The sequence below is a fragment of the Lonchura striata genome, chromosome 5, assembly GCF_046129695.1.
Source record: "Lonchura striata isolate bLonStr1 chromosome 5, bLonStr1.mat, whole genome shotgun sequence".
Classification (NCBI taxonomy): domain Eukaryota; kingdom Metazoa; phylum Chordata; class Aves; order Passeriformes; family Estrildidae; genus Lonchura; species Lonchura striata.
In genome coordinates this window covers 21,271,301-21,290,857 of record NC_134607.1, presented here as the reverse complement: position 1 = coordinate 21,290,857, position 19,557 = coordinate 21,271,301, and the positions used below count along the sequence as shown (strand labels likewise).

Here is a 19,557-nt window from a genome sequence, read left to right as displayed (position 1 = left end):
CCAGAGAGACAGGTGCTGGGATCTTGGTAAGTCGAGGGAAACATTTATTGCTTCCAGTAATGCAATTTCTTCCAAAAACAAAAAGTAACTTTGAGAGCTAAAGTGCCAATTATATTACTAGGAGTAGAGGTAAGAGAAATCACCCTCAAAGATGTTGTCACAAAGCATTTATTTAAAATTAAAGCCTTGAAAAACTTGCAAATTTTCAATAGAGAGCACTTGAACAGCAGTAGTTCTGGTACGTACACCCCTTCTTAAGCTTCACAAAAGCAACTGTTCATTTGTTGTCCACACATCATTCTCTACTGCTTGGCAGAGACAGGATGGAGGTAAGAATCCAAACACAGCCAGAGTATTCTTGGTTCCTGCAGAGCCATGCTGAACACCTTCACCAGACTACAAACAGCCAAAGTAACTTTAAAGCAGTTATCCTCGAGGGATAGGAAGGAAAATTGCAGACCTGCCTTTTCCACATCTGCAGTTTGTAGGGACACAATTAATCTGCTTGACCTCACTTGGATGAACTACAGTGGGCTAGAGTTGGAAGAGCTTGGCAGCTGTATGATGCTACAGCTGCTTTGGCATCAGTAGATTTAATACCCAGGGTATTTCTGCAGCAGGAACACTCTACCAGCACCTTCAGTATGTGCAGAGGGCAAGTGCTCAATGGAGGGTAAGAGCATCAGTTAAGTTCCTAAGGTAAAGCAGGTGGGTGTTAGATCATAAAGGCAAGGAAATTCTTTGAGTCACATCCCTTGATTAGGTTCCTGATTCTGCAAACAAGGGGCTTAAGTTGGTGGTTAAACTGATACTTAAAGCTTTCCTCTGTGCCTTCAGGTGTCAGGCAGAAACTCCTGAGCAGAGTTAAGAACATAATACAGAGAGTTCTTCACCACTAACAGGGACCAGCTGGGCTCCCAGCCCTCACTTAGTGCCCTGATAGTCTCTCATCCTCCTTGAGTAGCAGCTCTTTATTTCAGTTCAAATTCTCTTGAAATAACATCTGGAGTATGAAGAAAAACCCAGTATGTGCAACATGACTAAATTTCAGGTGCTGTGGAACCTGGAAAAAGAAACCCCCAGTCTTGGTGGGATAGAGCTGAGTTATTTCTGATTTTATATTGGTGATAGCAGTGTCAGAAATACATTCCAGGATTCTGCCTGGAGACTCCAACTTACTTCCTGAGAACTACTCAAGATTTAAAAAGTTACACAGAAGATCTGTCAAAATCTGTAAACCTAGCCTCAAATTAAGGATAAATTATCTATTTACACTTGTAATTGAATTCAATTAATCTTTTATTTATTACACAACTGTTCTGTGAAATGTTTTTCTTTATACCCTTAGAAGGTAGAAGATAAAACTGTCCTTGCAATATTCAGCAAACTTCTGTGGTCACAGAGTGCTTTTCTAGTGACTGTTCCATTTTATGTATCAGCTTTAAATATGGTAGCCCCTGTTTCAGGGATCATTATCTCAGGTGAAAACAAATGATTCAATCTTTCAGAGCTGGTAATAGAGGCAGGAGCTTAGAGCTTAACCACACCACCACCTTTCTTTGGCTGAGATGAAGAAGCCTGCAGATTGCAAGACACCAGAGTCCTTTCCATGAACTCTCACCGAACAGGGGCATTTGTAGAATACACATCAGTTGTAGTCCCATTAATTACTTTGATTTCTTGATGTTTGGTCCATCATGATTCCATTGCTGTCTCCAAATCATTGCTGCTACTGCTGGCTGTGGAGCTGAAAGTCACAGAGTTGGCACTAGCCAGGATGAGCCTCTCTCTGTTTCCAAAAACTTCATTCACTGCAACACAAATGGAATTGCTTAAATGTTACTCTCTCAGAGGAAAGAGGAGTACAGCAAGGACAGCCTGGTGAGCACCATGAAATGGAAATTCCAACCTGCTGTGGTTTCAAAGCTCTTGCCCTTATCCCAAGTACAGAGTTGAAGCTAAAGGTCAGAAAATTGCCTGCCTATGATACTTCAATTGCAAGTCCTGTTATTTTTCCTCCAGAGCATCTAGAGGTTTCCTCTGCATAATTCCTGCACCTAAGTACTGTAAAATTAATGAGGTTTGAAGACCACATAATTAAGCTTAAATAATTTATTTCTGGTTTTAGTCCCTGGTTTCCAATAGGCTCTTAAAAGCCTTCTCGAAAAAATCATGCTGTTTAGTTCCAGGTAGCTACAAGCAATCAAAACCAGTCCTCACTTTTCTTCCCATAAGTACCCAAAAAATATTATATCAAATCACATCAAGACCATCAGGAAAAAACAAAACATTTTTTGTTTTATAAGAAATAAAGTATAAAATAAGAAATAAGAAACAAAGGTATTATAAGAACTAAAGTATTACACATCAGCTGCAAGAACATAAATTGTGTCAAGCAGTTCTCTAATTCAGAAAAAAACCCACATTTTTTGAAGCTGAAAATGTGACCACACATGCAGTCCTGGAGCATTTAAAAATCTTAACCTACGGTTTTCTGTCAGAATCACAATACATTACTGAATATGAATACACCCTGCAAGCAAGGGGAGAACTACAACATTCAAAGAAATGGGAACATTACCTGCAGAGATCTTGCTTATATCCCAAACACGCAGCCCTTCCCGCTCTCCTCCAAAGGCAAAGACAAATGGGAAGTCAGGGCAGCAAGCTGCACAGAACAGAACTCCCTGGCACGGTGGGAGAGGAAAAAAAAAAAGAAAACTTTTAATCTTAATTTGTCATCTGAAAATACTTTCACCAAGCAAATTTTAGCAAATGCAATTAAGTTTCTGAAACTTCTTTTGTAAAGACATAAAATGAAAGTCAAGAGCTGCTAATTATAAACAGTTAATCACATCTTCGTCTTGCATGTAGCAGATGCAAGCTGCAGCACCCCAAGTTCTACTCAGAACATTGTATCTAGAATTTGGGTCTCTGAGGCTTTGAAGCAGTCTGCCAATTCCATGTTGAATACTGCAACTGTAATGAGAATGATTTACCCAGAATATTTTACTAGTTTTTTTTCCATGAGACCTTAGGTAGAAAAAGATTCAAACGAGACAAAAAAAGAATAAGCAAAGTTTATGTATAAAACTTACTAGAATCAATAAATAAATATTACTATACCATTTTCATATCCCTGGAATGGACTAAACTTGGTCTGTCTCCCAGGATATCCCAAATTTTCACATATTTGTCAGCAGATGATGTCACAAGGCACCCTTTGATCTGACTGCTTAGTTGTAGCCCTGGAAGATGAAGAGTGCAGCAGTGTGAGAGCAACAGGCAATCCCCACTTCACAGTGATTAGGATACATTTTGAAGTGAAGTATGAGAACAACCCCAATATTCTCCTCACACTAAACTCCATTCCAGAACAAAGGAGCAGAACATTAATGAAAGTTCCATGTTGCCACTGGTCCCTGTAGTGAGAGCCAAGGGAATCATGCAGGCCTATTTTGCCTCCCAATCCCCTCAGCAGATTTGTTTCACATGCCAGCTACCATGATTAGCATGCACAACTTACTTGTTAAAGAAGGAATCACTACACCTCAGTGCTATGGATTAAAGGCATCTTCCAGATGTGCCTTGCCCACCTGGGACAAACAGGACACAAAGGCAATTTACCTGACACCTCTTCATCATGAGCTTTCAGAGTAAACAGGGGCTTATCAGCACGAGCATCCAGACAGTACACAAAGCCATCATCTGTGCTTGCCTAAGAAAAACACATTTAAAAAACAAACAGCCACAGTCACTCATTGGAAAAAAAACTTCCAGGGAAATAACAGCCACCCTCTGGTAAAACCCTCTGATCTGAGGCAGACATTTCTCCCTAGGACATGTTACACTGTTCCCAAGCCTGCACCCCCAAAGTCAGGCTCTACCCAGCTGGTACCCCAGCTATTCTATGAACCTCAATTATGCTGCACTGATGACATGGAAGTCTTAATCCCATGCAAATTTCTTAAAGTGTATTTTGAAGAGAGTTGCCCCAGTAAGTCTGGCCCTCAGATCAGGCAATGAAATGCAGAGCCTTCAGTCTCTCGACTGTCAGTTCAAAGCTTTTGGAGCCATCAGTGACTGCATAGGAGTCCTGTGCAAAACTAAGTGTGATTACACCAGGAGAGATTCACATCATAAACCAAACAGAGCTGAGCAGCCACTTCTGTTGGCTGTATACACAAAGCAACAGAGAACTAGACAGCCATTGAGATAATAGGGAAGATTTGGTTTTAAATTCTTGCAAAGTTTTATTACAAAAAACTCAAAAACACCAAGATATTTTTCTTTATACTCCAGGTGGTCTCTTCTTACAGGGAATAAGCAATAGAACAACAGAAAATAGCCTCAAGTTGCACCAGGGGTGGTTTAGCTCGAACATCAGCAAAAATGTCTTTACTGAAAGGCTTGTCAAGTACTGGCACAGGCTGCACAGGGAAGTGGTGGAATCCCCACCCCTGGAGGTATTTAAAAGCCATGTCGATGAGGCACTTATGGACAAGTGGTGTACTTGGCAGTGCTGGGTTAACATTTAAACTCGATCTCAGAGACTTTTCCAACTCCATACCAGCCAGGAGGACAGTGCCCTCTAGCGCTGACTTGAAACACTGAATTACTACTCAGGATCCCAGTTCTAATTAGCTATTTCTCAGCTGCAGTTGCTTCATTGTATGAAACACAACAGAAACTGTGCAAAGGAAAATATATCCAGCCAGTGAACACTGCAACGACATGCCCAAGGCTGTCACCTCTGGAGTGAAAAAGCACCAGCATAAACAGCTTTTCTACTGTTACAGTGAAGATACCAAGTAAGTAGCTGGTGTAGAGATACTTACTGAAAAAACTACCTAAAAACATCCTCCCCCAGACTGCATTTTTATAATAAGCACCACAAAGCATACAAATGTCCATCAGCTCCATTATGATTCAGAAACATTATGAATACTAAATAGGTTAACACAGGTTAAATGACATGGCAACAACCAACCAGAACAGAAAAACATGTACTCACCAAGAAATGGCAAGGTGAGAAATGATTCCAAATTACTCTCTCAACCTGACCACTAAACCGCCACACTCGATGGCTGTCCTGGGGGTTTCTGCAGTCATATAGCACTGCTGATCTAGGGGAGAAAGGGACAGGAAATAAAATTTAAAAAAAAAAGATCAGGGTAGAACACTTCATGACATAGTTTGCTTTCTCACTGACATCTACAGAAGCTCCATGTAAACTATAATTAAAAAATTAAATGTAAACAACTTCACTACTTAGTCTTCTAATTCTGTAACAGATTAAAATCTTGCAGATAAGCACGAGATTTTTCCATGTGCTTCAAAGTTTCTTCTTGGTTACCAACAGCCTCTCTACTGAAACTAAGCAGAACTTGAATTTACTCAATACGTAAGATACTTATCACATAGCAGCCATAATTATGCAAATATATCACTTAATTACAAACAGACTTCAGTAAAGTCAAGTAATGATGCACTAATTAGGAAATTAATTTTTTCATACATATGCATACATTTTCAAATATGCTCAATAAAAAAATAATTTCTAAAAAACCAACAATCTTAAGAAATAGTTATAGAAAGACTACTCCACAAAGGAGAAAGAGTGGATGGCAGTCAGTGGGTCCTCTGGGATTCTTTGCAGGCACATGCTCAGCTGAGTGGCTGCAGAATCTGTTCCAACTCAAAAAGCTCCTGGGTGCAAATGCAAGGGAGGAGTGGTCATGTCAGTCCAGCATCACCTCACCACTATCAACATCCTCTCTGTAATCCACTCCCACTCTATAGGTTTCCAAGGTCTTTTACCAAGTATTTTACACAACAGTTTCTTTAGGTCTGGTTCTCAGGCTATGAAAGCATCTCCCAATGCTCACTGAACTGCCTGTAGTCCTGGCAAGGCTTTGCAGGACAAATCCACAGGAGGAGTCTGTTAGTTTATGGATAACACTGTGGTTTAGACATGTCCATGGTACCAAAGGGGCAGCTAAAAAGGGATCAGCAGCTGGTCACTGCTTCAGCTTAATGCTTCCTTTTATCAAAGGAAGTCAAAACAGAGGGAAAAAACAGAAGCAGCTTCCTAACAGCAAAAGGTCCTTCTCCAATACTTCAGCAGATGCAGCACGAATGTAACAGAAGCCATAGAACTTGAAGGCTTGGCTAAAGATTGGCAAGTCTATAAATTATTTTAACATAAGGACAAAGCCTTAAAAGCAGAATAAAAAATATCCATGTAAGAAAATCATGGTGGTAGAACAAAATTTAAAAGTTACCCCATTGAGATGGGAGAACAGAGAGGGAGTATTTTGGCTGGCAGGACGTACAAGAACTGGCAGCTACATAGTCCAAGTGTGCAGACACACACCATTTCCAGCAACTCCAGGCTGCAATCACAGGAGACAGCCCATTACAATTTGGCTGTGCCTTTAGAGGCTGGAGGGAGAGAACTGGGATTTTAAAGTCCCTTGTGCCTCCACCTTGGCCTTACTGGCTGGCAAAAATTGGGCAAATTTTCACAGAAATAAACAGTGACATGTTCCCAATGAAGAAAATGCCATAAGGCCAAATTAAGAAATAAAATTTGGTTTGGAGCAGGCAGACACCTGGCACAGAAAATGTCAGTCCAGATGGTTTAAGCATTTGCTACCCCTGAAAAAGAGGTAAGGAAAACTACATCTTGGCCATATGCAAACCTGGCTTCCTCGCTGGAAAAAAATAACAGCATTACTCAAATTGGCAGTTAGATGAAAAATGAATGAAAACACAAGGCTTAATTGAAAAGGAATATCCTCCCCAGGTGGAACATGTGAAAACATGGTCCTGACATACTTATCAAATGATCCAGAAACGAGGGTCTGAGTTTCAAAGGGATGAAACTGCAATGTCTGGACCTAGATAATGGAAGATTTTATGTAACACACATATAGAGGAACTTTCTTGGATCAAAGCACGACCATCCCAACCCCAAGCCAGCACACAAGTCCTCCCCCAAAAACCCTCCTATTAAGCTTGTTGATACTCAGATTGCTCAAAATCAGTGCAATTAATGCAAGAGATGTGCATTAATTCAAATACCCCCACCAGGTGAAAATAAGATATTTTCCAATATAATTTGACTGAACAGAATCCCATGTCCCCTTTCTGCCCTAGATATTAAAAAGAAAAAAAACAGCTGGAGGTAAAAGAATATCTGCTTCCAGTTTGGGGAAAAAAAGTAGATGTTAACAAAATATGAAAACCAGGAGTTTGTCAAGGGCAGTGACTTTGTTATCAGCAAAATAAGGTTACAGCTATTAATAACTAGCTTTTACATTTTAATTACTATGAGATTTATTCATTTCTGAAGTACTCATCACTATGGTATTTTAGTATCACTTATTTTAAACCTTTTCACCTAGAACAAACTGTAACTGACACTCATTCCCTTAAGAGAGTTACAGTTTGACCTATGTTCAGACATCTACTATTGTAGCTTAAACGAGCACTATTATATTCCCCACCGTTAGGGCCAATACACAAAAGGTATTTTAAGAACTATTATAAAGCTTTAACTTTCTAAAAATTAGTTAAATAACATTTTAAAAAGCAAATACAGTACTGTTTGCAAAAGCAACTAATTCATAAATTAAAACAATTCTGCACAGATTTTAGAAAATTAGAGGATTGTTGTTCTGAGGATTCACTACCAAGCAGCAAATGAAAAACTGCAGTTACATTTTTCTCTGTATTCCACAGTGGAAGAAACACAGCAAATAATCCATACCTTGTCTGTATGTAGTGTCAGGCTGGCTGCTGGCTTACCCACAGCCATGTCCCACAAAATCACTGTGTTGTCAGCAGAGGCACTTGCTAAAACATTCCTGATAACGGATCAAAAAACAGTTTCAAAATTCTTTCTACAAACAATTAATGGTAAAAAATCCAAAATACACACAAAGCTCAATTCTGAGAACAAGTACACAGTTTGATTCCTCTCAAGTCGGAGGGATAACTCTCTGAAGGCAATTTTAAGTTTTAAGTAAAGATTACAAATGAGCTATATTAATTTCATTAGTAGAACACTTATAACAATGACAGTTCTGCTTCTATTTCCCCTGATATTACTTACAGCACCATTTAGACAAAGATTTCGCAAACAAAACTAAGTAATAAAGGCTTTGAAGCACATGCTTTCCTTTGACACTGAATAGTATTTTTAAACATTACTTGTGCTACCGTTCTGTTTGCATATGCATGCAGCCAAGAACCTGACAAACCTGTTTGTGAAATATTTTGCTAGTATCTGTTTATATTCCTACTGAAGATACACTATACCCTTTGTAGACTGCTGAAAGTAACCACTAAAATTTCAGTTAGTTTACAGATCCCACATTTCAACTTAAATTTGACCAATTGTGTTAGGAGCAATAAACACAGCTTAAAAGTTCGATCAGAAAAAACAAATCAAAACATCCCCAAATGCCTGTCAAACACACACTACATTTCCTATAACTGCTTCATTGCTCTTAAAATCAGATTTATTACCTCAACATGCTATTTCTGACTGAAACTGCTCCCCTTCCTCTTTTTATATTAACGAAGTGTTTCTGTCTGAAAGAGTTAACATTCTCCTGGAAATGCTGTTTTCCCAAGCAATGTTACAAGGGAAAGTTAAGAAAATGTATAGTGAAGGCTGTAAGAACGTTTTACAGTAACACCACTATGACCTACAGGCAGAAAGTTATTTGTAGAGAGTTGTCACAACATGCCTTGCTTAAAAGAAAAAAACAACAATAAAACATTTTATATACAAGCTGCTCCAAGGAGTTCCTTGTTTTGTCCATAAGCTGCCCCTCTTCAGAGTTGTTTTTATTTCCTGAAAGATCTACCAGTATCAATGAATTTGTAACTCAGCACATTACAGAATTATGCATTTCAGACTTAACTACTGAAGCCATAATTTTTTTTCACCCTTGTCTATATTATCACCAGACCACTCCTAGGTACACAAAAGCTTCTCTTTTCTAAGAATGATGAATTGATCACTGTCACATTCTGTGCATATGTCTCTAATTTAAAAACACTGTAAATTAAGAGTGCAATTTATATACATTTACTGAGGTCTGCGTGGGTGTTTTCTTCATCAGTATCTAGATAAGAAAACAGTACAAATGAAGGCTCACACCTGCTCATCAGAATATTCAGAGTTGTCTCTGAACACGTTCAAAGGCAGAGGCATTTATGACAGCAGAAAAAAAAAATCAGCCTGTGTCTGACTGAAGCAGTTTCAAGACCCCTGCTGACAGATGAACTGTTAACAACAACCTAAGTGATAAAAAACCAACAGCATCTTCACTTCAGTCAGCACACTGTCCTTGACCTCTGCCCCAAGATGGGCCAGCTTTGTGTTGCTTCAATAGCAGCACTTCATTTCTAGTTCATTCAGGCAACAGGGAATTTTCTCTGCCTAGATGCCAGAGGCATTTCCATAACTGAGCTATTAGGGCTTCTACCCTCTCTTTCCTGTTCACAGTTTTGGGGCAAAAGCCAGAAGGAAAAAAAACCGAAACAGAATAGCAAGGACTTTCTTCTATAAATCTACTTGTCTCTGTTGAAATGGTGTTTTAGGCCACTGGCAGAGCAGCATAGCTCAGGGCAGCCCTTCTGCTTCTCCAGTTTGAACAAGTGAAACGTAGACAATTTATCAAATGGCTCACACACACCTTTGGCCTGCCCTCATCTAGACAACCTGCAAATTAAAAGTGACCTGCAGCAATATACAAGTATTAAAAAAAAAAAAGTCAAGGGCTCTAGTTAAAAAAAACCAAACAAACAAAAAAACCGTGTATTTTTAAGAATGCATCAATTTCAGCAGTGCTTTCAAGTTTTTGGATTTTGTGTGAAACCTGTTCACCTAATGAAGACTGCAATTTTCTAACATCCATTGTTATCCAAGTATTCTTTACCTGCTTTGTTTATTCCATGAAAGATCAAGCACAGCATCAGTATGTCCTTCAGTCCCTTCTGAAGATAAACCCTGTTTACACACACATGACATAGACTTTTGAAAATTTCAGCTTCAGTGCAAATCAAGCATTACCCCACATTAGTATGAATTCCCTAAAGCCTTCACAAACAACTTCATATTAAATTACTCTCACTTGCTGCAACACAGCTTTTGGGAGAACTATCTCAGCACCACCTGCACCTCCTACCCCAGATCGCAGATCACTCCAGCTGCTGCCTTTACAGAACTGGTTATTCCCTTCAGGCTAGTAAAAGAAACCTCATTATTTCCAGCTAATGTGCAACTTCTTCAGCTTCTTTCTAAACTCTCCTGGCAGTTCTCTCTCTCTCCTCCCAATTAACTGAGCTTTGGGTCCTTGCAACTGCCAGCTCCTGCAACTTCTAATTTTAAATAGTTAAGATTCAAAGTTTACTGGGACACCACCCCACTCCTGTTCTGCTCTTAATTCCAGGCTTCACTTATTTAGAGATCAATTAGCCTTTCAAATATTGTAGGGGGGGAAGAAGAAGGCATTATCCCTGCTATAAATTTACTCCATCCAACCAGCTAAACCATTTGGAAACACTTACTTTCTTTCCTTTCTTTTTCTTCTTTTTCTCTTTCTTGCCTCCAAGAGAAAAGACTGGTTCCAAGGATTCTACTACATCAAGGTCCCAAATGTCAATGACTGGGGTCATGTTACCCACTGCAACATAATTTCCTACAAACAAAAAACCAAATGCAACCACATTTATTTAGTTGTAAAACAGCATATTTGGCAATTCAGCTGCTCCTTCTTTCTTTGGTTAAGTAAAACTTATGTGCCACAATCTTCTATTTAAACGTACTTATGTTTATAACTAGGAAGGAGCAATTTAAAAATATCAGCTGATAGCAGATGTTGCCAGAAAAAAAAAATTACTTGCCCTCCTTCCCCTTCAGTACAAGTAACTGTTTAAACAACATGTATAAAGTAGCATGTTTTGCTTGTTTTTGAAAGGAAAAACAAACCAAAATTAAACCACATCCCCTGTACTATGGAAGAAAAAATTCCGAGAAACAGGAAAAATGTTACTAAATACATAAATATATAAAATATATACAAATTTTGATGTGGCTTACATTTAATGAACTGAACAAAAGCAACCTTTCATTTGCAAACAGAAAAGAAAGCAGATTTCAGAGATTGCTCTGGTCTGCCGACAATAACTTAATTGTTTCCAATAAAATCAGCATTTTATTGCAAAGCATTTATAAGCATTTTTTACAGTAGCATCACTGAGATGACTGGATCACCAAGCAAAAATACCCGATATTCACATCTTGGTTATCCCAAGTCAATACTACCTTGATATTAACACTGATTTTATTTCTTTGTACTGCAGGAAGAAATTATTTACTGACAACATTACACTTACATGCTTTTCAAGCAAAAATTCTTTAACTGGACACTGACAATATCCTTTGTAATTTACCTGTTGATTCATCTGGACTAGGATCAAAATTCAACCACTCCAGGCTCAGAGGGTAAGCAGGCAAAATAATATCATGATGGACATAAAATGAGTCCTCTTCATGATTATAAACTGAAAAAAAATTAAAGTTATGCAAGACATCAGTGAAGAGGGAAAACAAACAACTATGAGCACGTCACTTCTACAAAAGGCAGCTGTAGAAAAAGCTAAATTCTCAAGGAGATTTAGAAGGAAAATTCAGAGTCTTCAGAGATTTACTGCAGAGGCCAGACCCTCTACAAATGTTGTACCTCACAGAATTATACAAAATAAAAATTATCCTGTGTACTTTAGATAAAGGTGTGATGAGTTCAGTCAAGGTTCAATACTTCTACTTTATTTGTAAGATCACTTAATAATACATGCTCCATATCCAGCACTTTCTACATCAGGATACATTCAGTTTACAGAATTAGTTATTAAAAAATATTCCATATAAAATTGAAAAGGAAATGACGGTAAAAAGACAAATCAAAGGAAGGTGAAGAAGTCAGAAGGATTTCTACCTTTAGTAGATGATGAGATACAGGAAAAGTTTTGATACAGCAGCCATATACTAAACACAAATTCTCTGTAGCCAGCTATTTTTCTCCTTATAATAAAATAACAACTGGACAGCAGAGAAAACCTATGAATTATTTAATAACATCTTATCACACACACAAAATCACAGTGCCATTTTTAAGTGCATGTGACAGATGTTCAGATAGTAACTGAAGTCACCAGTTAATTAAGTTACCTTAGTAGTCAACTAAGACAAGGTTACCCAATTTTAGAAACTGCAGAAGTTTTGCTATTGTTCTGTAAGTTTATATTGGATATAAACTTACAGTTAATAAAATTTGTAAACACCTCCAAACACAGGAAATGCCACATGCTGGTATCTGAAGAGATGCCTTCACACATTTTGGTCATGTTGTTGCTTAAAATGAAATACTTTGCCTACAGAAACACAGACAACAGCACAAGTGGCCAGAAACATTCCCAAAAAGAACCACAGTAAGCAACGTTTGATAGTATTTATTGGCTGCAACAGAACAATTTTTACACAGCAAAAGTAAACCTATTTCTAGAACAAGTAGTATTCAGGCCCTATTAATGATTATCTCTTCAAGACCATGATGATAAAAGTGCTGGTTCTTCTAATTCTAGCAGTAGAAAGCCCACTTAAAGAAGCAAGGAGAAAGCTAAATTAAAAAATATAAATAAAACAACAAACCACTAGAGGATGCTTGCAGGATATGGAAAGTAAGACTGGAATGAAGAGCTTATGTTTAGAGAATAAAAATGCCACAGTATTTCCTACACGTTTTAAGAAACAAAATAAGGAAAAGACTTGCTATACAGCCTGAAAGAAGCAAGTTATCCTTTAAATAATAGTAACTACACAGGAAATACTCTAGTCCTGAAAACTAGCTAAAGCACCATGACACCGAAAAGGACAAAACACAAGGCAGAAGGGGAGAAAAATCCTTCTCAAAACCAACCCATTGCCTCTTCAACACAGCAACATGGCACATGCTAGGCAAGACATTCCCTATGTTCATTGTAAAGAACAAATCCTATTTTACTCACCATGGACCTCCAAACTACAGCAGTCTTTATCAACTCTGCCACAAAGGACAAGATTGTCACTGGGTTTTATCAAGAAGTCCTCCTGTTCATATTGCTCCTAAACAGCAAAAAGGAGAAGACAAAGGGTGTTGAGCAAAGCACATAAATCATGAAACTACACGTGTTCAAAAGGTGGAATCAGTAATACTGAACCACAGATGAAAATACTCAAAATCCAACACCCTAATGTCCACCCACCTAAAACCACTTTATGGTGCTGAACAGAGAAAAGCAAGAACTAGACTCGATTACGGGGAGAGTGAATAGTTATTAAATTATACTGAAGGTGGGTTTGTAGAGATGTTTAATTATCAAATATAAAACCATATTTCAAGGCTATCCTGATGCAGCCAATTGCTGAAAAGAAAAACATCACCAGGTGTCCACAAAGAAAGGTGATTTCTCTTGTGCTCCTGTGCCTTGACCACTTATATAACAGAATAGCATTTTACCCAGTAACAATGCTTGCAGCTGCTCCTCACATCCAGGAAGATACTTCCACTGACCAATTCCTGGAAAATATTCCCCAAGAAGTACTGCCTATAGCACTACCAGGCATTCAGCTGTACCCTCTCATCTGATTTTCATTGTTACTGAGGAATGGAAGGAACTTAGGAATTTTTGTTGCAAAAAATTAAGAACTGTACAGAAGTCAATAATCTTACACAGAGTAGCATCCTCCCCATCTTCAACACATACACGACTTTGTGAGCTTCTCATTGCAAACTTTTAGTTGTTTTTGTTTTGTTTTTTTTTTTATTCACTTCAAGCATACTTCAGTATTAGAATTCTATCAAGTTCTGCAGTTCTTTGAATTCACTTAAGGTTACACAATACATAGTCTTCAACAGTTCCAGTAGTAAATACCAAATGACAAAAATTACAACAGAAAATGCACATCAAATAACTTGAGCATAGGAAGAAGAGCTTGAAAAAAAGGTGTTCATTTTCTGTATGTCTACAAACCCAACTTCTGCAAAGATGTCCCTCATCTGACAGTGGAAACTAATACAGGCAGAAGCAGCCAACAACACAGTACTATTTAGAGATACATATACACACATACACATATATATACAAAGAACATTGATATATTAGACACACTGCCTGAGTCCAGAGTCCACCTCAGCCCGATTTCTTACACAAACTGGTGGAAGGTGCAAGAGTCTTGCAATTGGGGAAATTTTTGAATTTTGGCCGCTTGTGGCCTGAGACTTGTTATTTCTTCAAGTGTTTTCTGTGTCGTGTTAGGCAGGTGAAAAACCATCCATGTACAGAAGTGCATGGTTTAAGTAACCTCCTACTTAGATGCAAAAGGCACAGAAAGAAGGGACAGCACAAAGCAACCTTAAAAGCAAAGAGCACCATCTAATCAAAACTCTGGCCCACCTTTGAAAAGGGACTGCAAGCACTTACATGGCCCAAGGCAGAGTGGAAAATTAACTGATTTTAAAGTTTATGCTGTCTAAGATATTTAACATTCTTTAAGTACTCACAGTGGATTTTAGGGTGATGTAAGGATCGTTTTCATTGCTCCCATATACTGCCAGAGTAGCCAAAGAGTCTCCAAGTTTTAAATCACCTAGATGGGACATTCAGAACACTTTTTATACATGTCTGTAACAGGCAAAGTTAGAAACTCCTGTACCAATACCTGTATTACCTATACAGCAAAGTATCAGGAATGGGCTAGATGAACTTCCAAGTTCCAAACTTAAGTACCTCGGTGAGATAAACTGCTTAGTGCTTTCAGGGACTTCTGCTGCTCTGCTCCAGCACTACAGCAGCCAGAGTGACAACCTTTCCAACAAGCTCTTGGTCTTAGTGTCAGCAAGGGGGACACTGAACTGTTTCCCTCACTAAATGTCTTCCCAAGATGGGACAGCAAATCATTAAAACTGTGAATTTCCAGCATCTGAAACGTAACACAGTGTAGGCTTAGGCTATTAAAGTCTAAAGTACAACAAGCAGTGGAAAGGCTCTTCACAAAGGTTCTTCACTTACACTGCACATCTGACACACAAATTCTTCTAACCTGTGTATTCCTCTGCATCGTAATTGTCCAAATCATATTCATCCAGTTCATGATCAGACAGCTCTTCATTGTTTTGGGAAGACTTAGTGCTGCTGCCAGGCACGGGTGCATTCGTGTCACCTGCTGTCTGGCCTTCATCACTGCCACCAGCACCATCCCTATGGAAAGATACACAGCCCTGAGAAACTCTGGCAGACACACAGAACACTTCCAGGGGGCTGCTGGAGAGATTTCAGCACACAGTGCCAGCTGCTCACATGGCTTTCAAGTCTTTATGCCCATAATTTTGAAATCCATTCACTCCTTCTAGAGCCTTTCCTAAAGTATAAGGCATCTATAATTCTCAGGCTTTCAGAGAAAGTTTTTCCTTGAAAGTTTTCATGACAAAATGTGACATAAATTTTCCTCAACAAGGTAAACTGTTTGTCCAAGCCCCTTTCTCTTACATGTTTTTGTGGATACAGTCTCTTAACCTCTCTTCTGTGCATTCACATGTGTCCATGTCATTCCTTCCTTCCTTTTCCCTACTCAGAGGTATGGTCATATGTGAGAATTCCCACATTTCTTCAAGCTTTTAAAGACCTAATTTTCTCACATTTCCCATACTTAAGCAAAGGAAAAATAACACAGAATTCATTAGGTAAGGTCACACTGTGGATTCTTCTCATAGAGTAAACCATGCAACATCTAGAAAATTCAGAATTTTGTGGCATCAGTTCTGCATGCAAGGAATTCAGAAGAAGGAAATGCACATTAAACACTGGCTGAGAAGATAACAGACAGCCAAGGTGTCACAATAGAGTGTGCTCCAAAGAAACTCATCCCTGCTCAACACACTGTATTTCTGTCCTTCTGCATGCAAAATTCCCAAGCAACAATGAGCCAAGGTGGTTCTCAGGTACAGTTTCCAAATTAAATATCAGGAACTTAATTTTCCTAATTTGTTCAGTAAAATAAACACTTCACATTAACAACCTAAATAGAGACAAGTAACAAGGCAACTCCACATTAAATAGAATAACTAAATCCAATTTTGATTTGTAATTTTTGCACAGGGAAAAAAAAGTGAGATGTTGCAACAAATTCTGCAAAGTACAACAAATTATAAATAGATCAGCTGTTTCAGATGGTCTTCATATTTCCATCCTGAAGTTTTATAGAATGCATAAAAAAACAGCACCTCAAATCTTTCCATGCTTTTGAAATTGCAAGAGAAAGGAAATCACTCTGAAAAACAAAAGTTTACACATAGAAAGGGGAAACAAATAACTCCACAGAAAACAGAAACATTAATCAGCTAAGAAATGAACATGATGTGAGAATCTTCCAAATGTTTATGATTATTTTGGAACAATTAAATAACCAAAACCAGAAAAAACAGAATAAAATACATCCTGGGACAATACACTCTGCTCAGCAGTAGTGTCGGTGATCCAACAGAAACAAGGTGGATAATATTCATCCAAGTATAAAACTTTTTCTGCTACCTGTTGCATCTGTTCAACCACACACACCCTACACAGCTGAAACACTCAGAAGCCTAACTCAATGCACAGATCTAACAGAAAATGGCCAGAAAATGGAATAAGACCTCAATCCTCCACTCTGTCTGGACAAAAGAGAAACATTTGTTTCTCGTCTTCTACTGTGTTTCCTAAGTATGTCATTTCTTGTATTAGTTTTGTAAATACTGTTTTTTAACAGCAGAGCAACAAAACTTAACACAACTACATAACCAAGAGCTCTCAGTGCTGAGGGGAGAGCTGCGACGTCTCCAGACACACCCCTGAGTGATGTACTGCCTTTTTTACCAATGCACGGACCCGCCGTCACTCTGATCTCCACTGTGCCCGCCACACCCTGACCTGTCCCACCCCCGGCATCCTTTCCTGCGGCCACTTTGGGACGCCGATCCCGCTTTGCCACAGGCCCAAAGCAGCCGCTGTTCCAAACCCAGCGCCGTAATGCTCACTGTAGGGGAACAGGAGCTCCAGCAGAGCCGGTCACTGCCGCTGGCAGCCCGCAGTGAGGGCAGAGCGAGCACAGCGGAACGCAGCCGCCTCGCCACCTCCCCGCCGGCAGCAGGACCCGAGGCCAGGCTGCCGCGGCACGGTGTGTCCGGCGGGAATCCGCGCAGCTTGCTGCCGGTCCCGCTGCTCCTTGCGGCTCCCCGGGCCGGCCCTGCAGCGTCCCCGTGCCCGTGCCGCCGCCTCCCCTCCGCGGCTCTCTGAGCGGCCGAGCAGAGCCCGGCAGCGGCGGCCAGTGCGCCCCGGCTCACCCCAGCCTGTCCTGCGCCTCCTCGATGAGACCCTTCAGCTCCTCCTCGCTGAGCTGCACCTGCAGGGCGGACACAGAGGGGTGAGGGAGGCGGCGGGGGCGGGCGGGGGTCCCTCAGCCCCGGCCCCGGCCCCACCTTGTCGGGCGTCTCCTTGGCCACGCCGCGCCGCACCCAGGCGGCGCAGGGCACGGGGCAGCTCATGGCGCCGCCGCCGCACGTGCCAGCGGCCCGGCGCGCCCCGTGACGTCACGGGAGCCGAGACCGCTCTCCGCGGCGCGGAACGGGAGGGGCGGAGACTGCTGCGTGACGTCATCCCCGCGCGCCGGCGCAGCTGCGGGAGATGGGCGGGCGCGGCGGTGCCGCCCTGTCCGCGGGGTTCGTGGGGAATCCCGGGATCCATTAACTTGGAATAAACCCTCTGAGATCAGCGAGTCCAACCTTCAAGTGCTCCGCTCCCCATCCCGGTCACGGCTTCCCTCACTGCCCTGCCACTGAGACATCCCGGCGGCAATCCACCGAAATGAGAAGTTTAGAAAGGCCTTTTTTGATATTGGTCCCTACATTTTATCCAAGAAACCAGCGCACGGAGTCAGTGGCAACAGGGAGGTGCAGGGAGTCGTGCGGGTCTGGCGTCTCCATAGGAGCGGCTGCTTTCTGCCCTCCTACATGGGCTAACTCATTAAATCAGAGGAAATGGATTAAAGGCCAGCTGGAATGTACAGGAAAGTACTCTCTTACTAACATGCTGAAATCACTGCTGTTCCATCACTAGAATCTTAAATCAGTGCCGAGTACAGGGATAGGAAGCTGAGGAAGGAGAACGAGTGTTTCTCAACTCGGTAACCACACTGCGGCTGGGCAGATAAAATGGCCTCGTTATTCCATCCACGACACCACTGTGGCGTTTTCATTATTTGTAATCCTGATTCTTCTGTGGTTCTAGCATGAGAGAGAAATAAAATTCTACAGAAATATTACTACCTCTTCCCTCTTCATTTCACCGGTATGCTATGTTTTGTCTTAATGTAGACATAAACACCAAGGCAGAAGTTGTATCCTTCCAGCTTTTCCTTGCAGTAACCTGTGACATGGATGTCCTAGTCTTACCTGTAATCCTGCATTTTGGCATGCTTGTATCACTGCAAATAAGCATTTATGGAAGTTTTCTGCTTGTCAGAAGAGAGAAATACCTCAAAGACACAAGTAAAAGCTGTCAAATTTGTGTTTGAAAGACACAAACAGAAGCTGTCAATTGTTTGCTTACAAGAGGGCAAACAAGGGACAATACAAGCCTGGAATAAGGGTCAGAGAGAAGAGGCTGGGAGAAAAAGGCGATGCAAGGAAACTGAAAAGGGGATTGTTCATAGGAAAAGGCAGTTGGAACCCTAAAGGATATTCTTCAGAGCTGAAATAAATGATGGACTCCTAAAACTCAGCTCTCCTCTACTGTCTGCATGTATTTATTAAACAAAGTGAGAAAAGGCACAGTTCATCTCCCTTTAAGGTCTGGGCTCACATCTGTGCTGAGCAGTAAAGACAAAAACCAGAGATTCCTACTCCAGTTATGGAGCCGCTAAATAATTAGAACATCCTTATTAGCAAGCATGCCCTCAAGAAGCTTATCAAAAGCCACAGAAAGAACCTGACATATTTCTGACTATAAAAACATTTATTTAAATAGATTATTATTATTCAGGATATTTTTTTCAGTGTAGGTTAGATACATAACCAAGCAGACTGTAAATGGTATATTCTGTTGACATATTCTTGCAGTTGTTCCATGATCTACTGTTCAAAATGCTCCAAATTTCAAAAGGACTACAGGATCTAAACTTGTAAGACCAGCCTTTGTAAGAAAGTTTTGAAATACTGAGTATTTTCAAATATATAATCTATTTTTTCCACCTTTTCTGTTTGAATTCATAGACTCTAAATAACAAGGAACTCTTGCTACTTTTACCTTTTTCTCCCAAAACTTTTATGTGGGGATTTGACACTTAAAGCTAGATCATATATGAAGGAAGGAAGATGCAATCTCTTTTCCAAGGACAGAGGTATTTTTATGGAGTTTCCCTTCTCGGGAATATAAGAACTATTTTCATTCTAGAAATGACTGACT

At 40.2% G+C, this 19,557-nt stretch overlaps 1 protein-coding gene across 1 annotated transcript; it reads right to left on the bottom strand.

The window, feature by feature from the left end:
- Positions 1-152: 152 nt before the first annotated feature.
- Positions 153-17,710, bottom strand: PWP1 (PWP1 homolog, endonuclein). The gene is made up of 15 exons (XM_021553941.3): positions 17,574-17,710; positions 17,439-17,497; positions 15,161-15,318; positions 14,622-14,707; positions 13,087-13,183; positions 11,473-11,583; positions 10,588-10,718; positions 9,957-10,027; positions 7,775-7,871; positions 6,841-6,902; positions 5,015-5,126; positions 3,628-3,718; positions 3,127-3,248; positions 2,582-2,687; positions 153-1,811 (listed from the first exon to the last, which is right to left on the bottom strand). Exons 1-15 carry the CDS (start codon positions 17,637-17,639, stop codon positions 1,696-1,698), a joined length of 1,485 nt encoding a protein of 494 aa, XP_021409616.1. The 5' UTR covers positions 17,640-17,710; the 3' UTR covers positions 153-1,695.
- Positions 17,711-19,557: the final 1,847 nt, after the last annotated feature.

Excerpts from the sequence above, each read along its gene's own strand:
- PWP1 (XM_021553941.3), bottom strand. The coding sequence starts at position 17,639 with ATGAGCTGCCCCGTGCCCTGCGCCGCCTGGGTGCGGCGCGGCGTGGCC. Across the intron at positions 10,028-10,587 it reads AGAAAAAGAAAGGAAAGAAA|GGTTTATCTTCAGAAGGGAC; the intron begins GTAAGTGTTTCC and ends GTGTGTAAACAG. Across the intron at positions 3,719-5,014 it reads TCTCACCTTGCCATTTCTTG|GCAAGCACAGATGATGGCTT; the intron begins GTGAGTACATGT and ends TGTTTTTCTTAG.